Below are 11,174 nucleotides of genomic sequence, written 5' to 3' on the forward strand. Positions count from 1 at the left end.
CTCATCCTATAGTTTTAACCCAGCTCTGGCCCAAGAAGTGATACCCGCTAATGAATCGTGATATCCAGTAATGCATGTATATAACGATTTGGATTGTACTATATAAGGCAAAGGGGTATACATGTGTGGTGTTTTCTGTAAGAGTACGTGACCATATAACACAGGCCCATGACTCACTGTATTAGTGAAGTACTTGTCATGTATATGATTTTCATGCAATATGACAAAAAAAACTTACATCACAGTGTGTGATAATTGGCAATTCGCACAAGGACAGATACCATGCATGTAGAATTAAAACCTCGTTGTGAATGAGCAAATCCGTAAAACATGTCACTTGTTTGTAAATATATATACAGACAGTATCTCCTTAATGGCTATATAAGTTTAACACCATTGCATACGTTACCTAAACAAGAGATTTTTGTATTGGACTGTATGGCGCATGGCCTTGAATATATATAGTGGTCGTTGATGATGGATATAACAATACCAGCTATATAATCTAAGCGTATCTGGGTGAACTTTGTGGCTTTTAAATAGAGATTTCGGACGATATAAGAATTTTGAAAACTGCATTTTCACCTGAAGGACAGTTAATATCGTTCGTGCCTTAATGTTAATTGAGTATGTTCTAGGGATCATCTTATAAAAATGATCCCTCCCCTCCCCTTCGTGTTGGAACACACTTAATCAACCGGAGAAGCTAGGCAGGGGATAAAACATTCCCACCTCTTAGATGAGTACAAAACACATTTTAATAGGCTGTTTAGTATTTCGTGGTGCTCAATACAAGCTAACACAGAAATAAATGTGCAGCTTTAAATGGAGAGCAAGTGGTTATTGGCGAATGGGAGTGGTGAACACAGGATTAGATCTCGCTCAGCATTGGTTTGACAACTTTAATCCGACATTTAAGTCATTGAGCGCGGACATGCAAAGTATTAAGCTACTTAGCTACTTTTTCGACCGTGTGAAATAAAATAATCTATTTGACATGTAAAATTATCCATGTCTGATTATGTGTCTAATGATAATAATGCTTATGTGGAAGCAATAAAATTAGCTAAATTCTGCCACAAAACATTTGAAGAGCAATTTTCTGTTATCATTAGATCGATTTAAGACTCGAGTCACAGGATTGTAGTAATTAGCCCCGAAATAAACACCCGGCCAATGAGAAATCAATAAACAATTAACCTCGAGACTGGAAAAAAAGGCGATGTTTGCCGCCAAAATGGCTGCCAAAGCAAGAATATCCTTGCGTTTTCTAGAATATTTCGACCAAACCACACCTCGATTTGTTGTATAATCATAAAAGACTTGTGAATCTGATACTGTAATGGGCGAAATATGCTGTAATTGTAAACTCGTGGCATATTTTCGATCACTTTAATAGCTCGCATAAATCCTGTCAATAAAACGTGATGTTACGTAAACCGAGTGACTCAGTGCCGAAAGGAAACTCATCCGCTGGAAAATCGATCCCTGTTGTTTGTTCCCATAATAAAAAGGCTCTTAACGCCCCGTAATGAGTTTAATTAGAATGTTAAATTAACAGTCAGTTGTAATTACAGGGAATAAGAGGCAGTCGCCGTGACTGACAGGCAATAGTCGCAGGTGTAACGTAAGCAGCGCCATGTTGCGGACACACCTATGCTATAGCATTGGCTACCGTTGCGCCATGCATCCTACGCATAAGCGGTCGGTGCAGTCATCGACTGGTGATGACAGGCTGAATGATATCATGTTTTCTTTGTCTTGAAATAAAGTGCCCTTGTTTTTGCGGGGTTTTTTTTATGTTCGTTTAAGATAATGCATGCTTGCATTGTGTACATGAATTAAAAGTTAAACTAAAAAATTTGTACACTTCGTGCAGTAAGAAAGACCTTTCTCAATGGGAAATGGCAACTATGGCACTTCGAACCATCGGATTTACTTTATAAGGAATGTTTGGCAGATAAAACACCTGACCGACGTTTGTTTTTGTCATGGCAAGCACTAAACCATGCACGAAGGTTAAGTAATGTAGTGCTTCGGGGAAATAAATGACCTGCATTATATAATTATGCTAAGAATGTCAGAATGAAAGAAGTATGATGTCATTTTCGATTGTTTCGTGACATTTGGAATAAATAATCATGTTCAAGTGGTAGTAAATATATGTTAAGAATAGTCCCAAAGATGACGTCATAAAACAAAAACACACTACTTGTATTACCCTTTTCATCACGATCTACATTTCTCCACTTAATAAGTCATGGGATCAACCCATAATTTGAAAATAAACCATTCGCACGACATTTTACTTTTTCTTCTCTGTGGCTTTAATCAAAGCCCTTTTCCCGTGAGCTTTCATGGACACCGATTTGGACACCATACCACTGTTTTCACCGGGGATCGGGCCGTAGGCAAATGTTTTATGGTCCTTTCTTTTCAGTTGTGAGATTTGGGTTCAGTCCCGTCACGGATAGGATATTTTCTGGATTCTCTTGTTTCCTTGTTATTTTTGAGGCATTGGTGCCAACAAGCAGTCGACACTTCTTTTTTGTGCAATTATGGCCTTCCGTAAAATTCACCACACGGAGTCTTCACTTTCCACCCATAGTATCTCACGTGATACTGAATGATTGGCGTTTCACGCCGCAGTGGCAGTTACACGTTGTAGAGTTGGTCTTTAACTCACCAAGAATTGGTCATTTCCATCCGTCATCGTATAAGTGAAAAATTTCTTGAGTGTGGCGTCAAGCAACAATCAAATGAAAAGACGAATAAATACATACCCTTTTAACACTGGCGATAATAATAATAATAATAATAATAATAACCATCCAACAAAGATAAATAAGTTTTGAATTCTTCTTATTTAATAAATATGATTCAGTGATGTTATACAATGAGGTATGTACATTTGAGTGAATAAACCCACCCAATTGGACAGTGTGACATGATTCAATCACACGTCATCAAATCTTGTGCACTTCCATACAGTCATTTGGTCCGGGACTTTTTTAACCTAGAGATTTATATATATTTACAAATGGCACGTTTGTTACCATGATATAATTTACTGTACACACGCATAAATAACATCCATCTTGCGTAATTTCTCCCAACTGTACATTTTGAAGATATCTTACATTCACCATACACATTCATAAAAGAATGACTGAAGATACTCCACGACCACAAAACTGTTTCAATTAAAGGACACACTGTTTTCTTCTGCGTTATATATCTGAGATCCTCTTTATCTAATTCATTAATTTTACAATTACCTGTATACATCATAAACTATTATCAAAAATACAAAGCTATTTTCAAAGTGTTGTACGTCTCACATAGTGTCTGTTCTCGACGACTATGATATCGTTTGCCTTTTCTATAGACGGTCCCACTTCTAATCGTCTGCCGTCCTGACGTATAGGATGCACCCTTTGCGTAAACTTAACCTAGTGTTAACAAAACTGTAATACTAGAGTTGGGCTGAACACTTTTCGTCTACCATAGAAACCCATCCACCGCCAATGCTGGGACACTGGTGCATAGACTAATGCCAAACTTTGGCATTTTCCTTTAGCATAAGGCAATTATGGTGAATTAATTACTCTTTTGTTAATTAGCGAGAAAACCCTCTGTATGCGACAGCTATCTGTATACAAGTTGTGGAAAATAGTGTCGAGAGGCACGATAAGTGAACACCCAGTGGCTAATCACACATATACATGTAGGACTAGAACGAATTGAAGGCAAATGTCAAAGCATGATTTCTGGAGGTAGCACTTGGCTGAAAATTAAACGACATACGGCTGGTCGATTTTTAGTAAGAATCGATTCGACTGTCTGCGTAGTGGAATGGTAGCATGTCGAACAGCCAATGGCATTAATTATTACAAGTTCAAAACACTTAGTCCGTGTCAGTGTCAAAAATACACAATTAACAGGCGGTAAGATCACCCTACTTGACTATCATGACAAAAATCCAGCATGGCACAACGTTTTGATACAGTAAGTTCTAGATTGTCCTGTCTAAGCTTACTTCTGCTTTCAGAGCTTGCGTAAATCTAACTTTCTGGAGATAAAATCCAAAGAACAAATAGACGGGAGTCACACAGTTCAAACCAGTTACACGGACTAGAAAAATGTCTTACAGTGAAGCTCCCCAGTAAAGGACAATAAATTAACAAGTAAAATAAAGATGGCATAGTCTGATGATACTTTCAGGATGATTCAGTACAACAAGACGTGTGCATAAAACACACTTGTTTTGGTCATACTCTTTGTAACTGTGACCATTCCATGGAATGTGCATCGAGTTCTGCTGCTGCTGGTGTTGTTCCCACAATGCATTGTAATTCCAGTATCACTTCCGTTTATCAATAACGTTCGTGTTTGGTCGCTGTGGTTCCTAATTACACGTTTCTTGATCCAAATATGGCGGGCATGTTGGAAAAGTTCACAACGGACTGTCGATTCCTTCCACTTTTGGTTTCAAGATTCGTGAGGTCTTTCCCTGATTTAGAGATTTTTCGTACTCCAGCAATTGCCCCATGAAGTTGAAGTTGGGTGAAATGATGGTCCGCCTGTGTTTAACGTGTTTGTACGCCTCGATCATGTTCAAGAGAGAATGTTTGAGGATATAAGCGATGGTGATGGTTGCTGATCGGGAGACACCAGCCTGACAGTGAATCAAAACCTTGCCGCCATTTTCTCGGGCCATATCTGGAAAGAAGCAGAAGGAGAATAAGTTTGGAGTCTATATATTTTGTGGATCACAATACACGAATAACAATAAACATAACTGTTAGCTGACCTAAGTCCCAACACTTTCTCCCCTAACGAAATAATTGTATACAATTTCAAAGTGTGTCAACAATAAACATAACTGTTAGCTGACCTAAGTCCCAAAGCTTTCTCCCCTAACGAAATAATTGTATACAATTTCAAATTGTGTCAACAACGGGTCATGGGCAAGCCGAGGATAATAGCACAATCAGCAACGTTTGATGGCAGCCTCTCATCACAAATGTTCGACTACATGCGTAATGTAAAGCAAATTTAATATACATGTATACTGTGAACTTTGCGAGGTGATGCACGTAATGCACGAAGATGAATGAGTGATCAACTACGATGGCGGGTCAGCATGCATGCGCAGCTGCGCGTGATCGCCTTTATGTTCTTCACTGGAATTAGAAGGCAGCGATACTGAGACGGTCAGATTCTTCAACGATTACCCCGCGGCGCTCCGTCCCTCTGTGAGCCGGGAAACTGAGCTGGGGAGATGAATGGGCAGTGTAGAGCTATAGGAGCTGTGAGAACGCGGTGAGAGCCCGGGAACCTGTTGAGTTTCTGCTGTCGCTGGAGAGGATTTATTGATCCCAGGCCTCCAGATGGGCACTTTCGGGAAAAGGAGATGGGCAGGGAGCATTATGGGCTGTTTGTTCTCAGACATAGCTGGACAGGCGACCAAGACACCGTCTCTAGAATAACACACATTGCTGCATTACGAGCAAGAGGTTCTTTTGTTGTCAACTTGTTCTCGCGGCTCTGATTTATTCCACTTTTTGCCAAAACCTGGGTGCTCGATATGACTCACTGCATGCAAAAGGTGACTTAACAATAGGGGGCTGGCTCAGCCTTCTGCCATCTGCTGTACAGCCATCGTTTGTCCACCCAGGGATGATCACCTCCACATTTCCCTCCCCTATCCCCCTCTCTCAATCCCCGGCCTTCCTCCACCAATCAGAAGCTCGCTCACACGTCTAATGCACCTTGGCTCACAATGGCTGGAGTACGGCACGATGAAAAACGCTGCTTATGACTCATAGCAGCTATCGAAATTAATAAGCAGGGAGGAGGTTCCTGTGCTCAGGTGTGACAGAGAGTTCACCTGTGTGGTTTTCACCTCGGCACCACGGCGCGTGCGTATGACGTGTACCCCGGCTTACTCGGGCGCCTATACCCACGGTCTTAATATCCCCTGGGGCTGACAAACCACACAGCTGAATAGCCCTAATTTCTTAGAGTCACAAATATTTTTTCTGTCATTTAACACAAATAATTTATGAGTTCCCCGCTCCTAAACCCTGTTTACGTATTCCGACTAAATAGGGCAATATAACTACATAAGCTCGTTTACTTTTTGTTTCGATCAAGGTCTTGGACAAATAGACTGTGACGATAACGGTTACTGCTGATAGCGTAACGCCACAGTGATAACACTGAAAGGTTTCTCAGTAGGAACTCATATGACTGTCGCAATCTTTTATGCTTGGTCTTTCACCTGTCTGTACAAACTAGATTTATTTGGCACAAAACTACGCTATCATAAACGCATAAAAATTTCCCTCTAAAGTTTACAGATACTGTTAAAATGTAATTATTGCGTGTACATCTGCGGAGCCGTATACAACTGATATGTAAACAGGTCTCCATGGCGAATGCCAACTTTCTAGTTAAGAACTTTTACAGTATGTATATCTAGTAAGTGCTATGAATAGATTGTAACCATGAATAAGTCTTTGTTCCAAATATTTACTACATATTCACTTACCGATAAATTCTATGGCTTCTTCAAAATACTGCCTAAGGTTTTGCTGCCCGCTGTCACTGGCTGCCAGTCGTTTATATTTGATCCCTTGTGACTCGAAGTGAAGCGGAACATGTGAGGTAACGTTCAATACATAGGTGATGTCGTGACTCCGCAATCTCTGAAGATTTGCTGCGTCTCTTTCATTACCTGTAAAGTAAAAAAAATTAAACTTAATTGGAATCAATATCCAAGTTTGAATCACACAACTAAATTGCAGGTTTCAACCCACTGTTTACTTTTTCATATGGTTTCTGGAGTTAATTCAGAACGAAAGCGAAGTGTTCAAATCACACTTCAGACCGTCAACTCTTAAAATAATGCCCACAGCCTACTTCACAAACGCCAGTTTTATCAATAAAATTAGTATCACAGTATCTTTAAAATATATCTATAATTTTAACAGGAGACAGATTCCGTGAGGACTTAACCTGTTATACAGCACAGTGAGTGTTATATGTTGAGTGTGTTAATTTTCTTAGTGTTATATATATCTTTTGGATGATATTTTCAACTTACCAAGGAAGAGGAAAGGTAAAATTTGATTGGCAATGGCTGTTTCAATGGCTGGTTCGATAAGGGCGGGTGTGGTTGGACTGTAAAGGGGGCGATGTTCCGTCTCTTTGATTAACGTCTCGCACAAGTTGGCATTATCTCGACTGAACTCACACAGACCTCCTGAAAACACAAAAAATTAATAGTAGAACCACAGAAAGACAACCACTACTTTCAACTTACTGTCAACAATGGGCGGTGCGAGTCCATAAGACAAAAAATGCATGATCAAAAAACTGAACTCGAAAGAAACAATTCAAGCACAACGGAGTGCACTTCTAAAAAAGCAAATAAAAACATATTAGTGAAGTTAGGATATTGCTCAAAATCACCTTGAGCACAAGGTCGTGTCAACAACGGGTCATGGGCAAGCCGAGGATAATAGCACAATCTTCGTTAGCAACGTTTGATGGCAGTCTCCCATCACAGTTTATGCAAATTTACATGTGGATAGTTCGTCACCATTAACTTTACTTTTGTATTTTTACGAACTCGCTACGTATTGAGATTTTGCAGGAAGACACTATACAAGGTTAGGGAGTTTGAATGCGTGCGGCGACAAATTTGATAACAGTTTCATCGCCCCATTTTTAATCAATGCGCAACTGAATGTTATAATGGGGAGAAGTCTGGAAGTTTGCTGCAAAAAGCCTGGTGTTACAACAGCCGTCGTGAGCTCCAGCAAAGCTGTCACTTTCCGTGCCCTGGTCCTCAACATTGGGGACAAGGGTATGGCGATGCCGTACCTGTCATTATGTATATGTTTTGAGGGAGACGCGTTTAAACTGTGGTTTGAATACACAGACCTAACCTACACTAAACCGCCCAATAAGGCAATATCTGCGTGTACATCTGCGGCTAAAGCTACTACCCCGACAATGCCATGCGCTAAAGGTGGGTAAACACGGCAGAGGGGAAACGGGAAACGAGCCTATTTATTAAATACGTGAGCGTTCTTGATCGATGATACTTCGTTTCCTTGCGGGATTATTTTTTCCTTTCCGCTCTGTCTCAGTCCGCGCACTGTCCCGTCGTGATATGTACATGACTACAGTCGTCCGCCTGTAGGTCTGTTAATGCCGACCATATATGTATGTACATGTAGGTAGCCGGTAAGGCGCTGCACGGTAGTGACTCATAGCACTGGAGCGACGCTCTCATGCTCACTGGTCTAGTGTTATAATCACATACAGCAGGTCTATTAGTCAACCGGGGTTACAACCTATCTCGGCCGCCAGCTTGTAGTGGTAGTACTACTCACTACTGTGGTAGTACTACAGAGTGCCGCCGTACTAAGCCTACTTCCATCTGCTCGACCAGCTTCCGTCAACATACCCTCGTCCATAAAACGCTTACTGCGCCTCTAGATAATGTCTATTCACTCTCCTGGATTAACAGCACTTATGTATAATGACAGTACTGTTACACATAGTCAATGAACGCCTCCTATATTGTAGAAGAAGAAACATCTCATTTTAATGTGTACTTACACAACATTCAATATGCATAAATCGACGTTTATCATTCGTTTCGTTTATTTGGTGCTTCCTAGGCCCCGCTAGAGTTCATCCAAACAGTGGGCAGCATATATGCTCAGCACGAGGGATAATAAATATGTATTGCATATCTGATGACCGTGGTCTTCACGCTAAATCATGGAACGATGGTTAATTCATCACAGTGAGTTGCTTTAGACTGATTACTTACCAGTTAAGCACTCGAGGGAGCTGTATTATATTTCATGACCAGCTCTCATGATACTATTTTGATTGATGGTCTTCGTTATATAGCCACTTTATCCTCAATAAAACGTCATTAATTGCGGTGGTTATATAGAGACAAAAAAAATAGTGGCCACTGACACACGTTTAAAACATAACACGCGATTGAGATTTGTCAGCAAACTTGAGTGACGTCTTCAGCCAGCTCTTTATCAGGCTCATGAGCCACAGCTTTGATCCACTGTCCTTTTTTGCTAACCTCATTATTTTCTCGTTTCCTTTCCTGTTTTGTTTTTCTTCAACTCTCTCCCTTTTCTGTTATATACACTATTAGCTATATGTAAAAATAATACCGGCAGATGAGACTAGAAGGTGGATCCGTTGGCACGGCAAATATTGGTTGAGAGTTATAGACTTGTGTAGAAAGCTATACGTGTGTACATGGGTCAGCTGTGCTGGTGGGATGACTCACCGCCTGTCTTGTGAACTGCTGACTTCACGAGCCGTGAACTCTGCGCTAGCTGTCACAGCGTAAAGGTGACTAAAACTTAGCTTGATTCAGAGGTTCACTAATTGCCCTTCTAAATATATAAAGCACTGAACCGATATGAAATAACGGTTAACAAACAAACAAACAAGTGACTGGTCAACCGAGGCTATAGGGATTGGAACAGCGTTGTCATCATGTATTCTGAGTCACGTGCAATTAGATTAGTAGTGACCAATATATACGCAGTATGCCAAAAAAATAAAAAAAATAAAAAACCCATTCATGAGTTTATTTCGATAATCGTGGCACATTATAAGAGAGGTAAAATATCACAGTTAATATAGAATTATATAAAGTTCAGTACTTTCCATATTAAACTCCATTTTATTCTGAAAATGGATATCAATTTGGCCCGTTACGTATAGCAGTATAGGAAAAACAAAACGTCAAATAAGTTTTTGTTACGGGTAACAAATTAAGTTACTTAACATATCGCTGTTAATATACAATAATATAAAGTTTTATAACTTTAATATTAAACTCCATTAGGAAAATGGATGTCAATGTGGCTCGTGAAGCTTAGCTTACCTTTTAACACGTAAGCATCTTTGCCCTCCCGTAGAAGCGCCGTGAGAACGAGATGCATGGCGTTATCTGAAGACACTTTGGTAAGATCGTCCGTATGGTCATCGTACACAACAATTTCCTTGACCATTCTCTTCCTGAACATGTCTTTGCCGTCTTTCGTGGAAACAAGATCGAGAAGGTTCACTTTGCCTTGCTGTAATCGCCGTCTGTTGAGGCGATCAGTACAGTTCACGTTTATGGCTCCCTGAATATGACAATTGTTGAAGGCTAGAAATGTTCGGCAGTCCAAAAGTAAAACTGTCTGCTTGGACTTTGACAAACGCGTGGACAACTCTGATGGGGACATCACCCGAACTGCCGCTGGGGGTGCCATTGAGGTACTGATAGGGGCGGTGTATGGAACAGCCAGGTCCTCCAGCTTACACCTTTTGGGCATTCTGTCTTCCAGCGCCCCGAGAGAGTCCAGGTTAAGTTTTAAGCCCACTGCCCTCCTCCTCGGTAAGGTACCGTGGATAGTATCATGGGTATGAGGGGACAAGATTTCCACCGACTCCGGCATTGGTACAGGAAGAGTCGCCGTCTTATCACAGGCGATACAGAATAAAACTAGCTCCTCGAATTCACACAATCTGTGCTCCTCTCCAATGAGAAATCCACTCTCACCCACATACACGTTACAAGTGTTGGAGGGACATCGACGGTACTTACAAGCTGTCGATCCCAGTCCGGAATAAAGGCCGGCTTTTGTAACACCGGGCTTTTATACGTGGCTGACTAACGCACAAGCTTCCAATCAGTCAGCTAGCTCTCAGTACATCTGACGTGTTGTGAATGTGTAGTCGTTCTGCGATGTACGCACTCACTTCTGAACGCTCCGAGCTCTCAGCGATGACTAACCTATTGAAAACCTCCCATATGCTCGCAGCCAAATAAATACATGCTCCAGCTACGTCACTCAAAGGGTGATGTCATTTTCCGGCTAAAAATAGGCCAGCAGAGCTCTGCCGAAGGTGACGTTTACTGCTGATTAACATTCGGGCGACATCGGAGTTTTCCGGCAACCTGACCGATATAACAAACCCACTCCTGTACATCGAGACTGACTGAAGACTCACTGTCGCGCAATCGATATCACGGCTTACCTGGGCGAGGTGTTTATCGCCGATCTTTTCATTAATTTAGCTGGGATTTTCCGCCTGCTCTATGGCAGAGTTATATTTATGTAAGT

At 41.0% G+C, this 11,174-nt stretch overlaps 1 protein-coding gene across 1 annotated transcript; it reads right to left on the reverse strand.

The window, feature by feature from the left end:
- Positions 1 to 2,845: 2,845 nt before the first annotated feature.
- LOC135467885 (dual specificity protein phosphatase 10-like) lies at positions 2,846 to 10,817 on the reverse strand. The gene is made up of 4 exons (XM_064745797.1): positions 9,947 to 10,817; positions 7,112 to 7,270; positions 6,557 to 6,742; positions 2,846 to 4,722 (listed from the first exon to the last, which is right to left on the reverse strand). The coding sequence occupies exons 1-4, from the start codon at positions 10,503 to 10,505 to the stop codon at positions 4,457 to 4,459; spliced, it is 1,170 nt and encodes a 389-aa protein (XP_064601867.1). The 5' UTR covers positions 10,506 to 10,817; the 3' UTR covers positions 2,846 to 4,456.
- Positions 10,818 to 11,174: the final 357 nt, after the last annotated feature.

Source organism: Liolophura sinensis, chromosome 6 (genome assembly GCF_032854445.1).
Source record: "Liolophura sinensis isolate JHLJ2023 chromosome 6, CUHK_Ljap_v2, whole genome shotgun sequence".
Lineage (NCBI taxonomy): Eukaryota > Metazoa > Mollusca > Polyplacophora > Chitonida > Chitonidae > Liolophura > Liolophura sinensis.

Excerpts from the sequence above, each read along its gene's own strand:
- LOC135467885 (XM_064745797.1), bottom strand. The coding sequence starts at position 10,505 with ATGCCGGAGTCGGTGGAAATCTTGTCCCCTCATACCCATGATACTATC. Across the intron at positions 7,271-9,946 it reads AGATGCTTACGTGTTAAAAG|GAGGTCTGTGTGAGTTCAGT; the intron begins GTAAGCTAAGCT and ends TTGTGTTTTCAG. Across the intron at positions 4,723-6,556 it reads AGAAGCCATAGAATTTATCG|ATATGGCCCGAGAAAATGGC; the intron begins GTAAGTGAATAT and ends GCTTCTTTCCAG.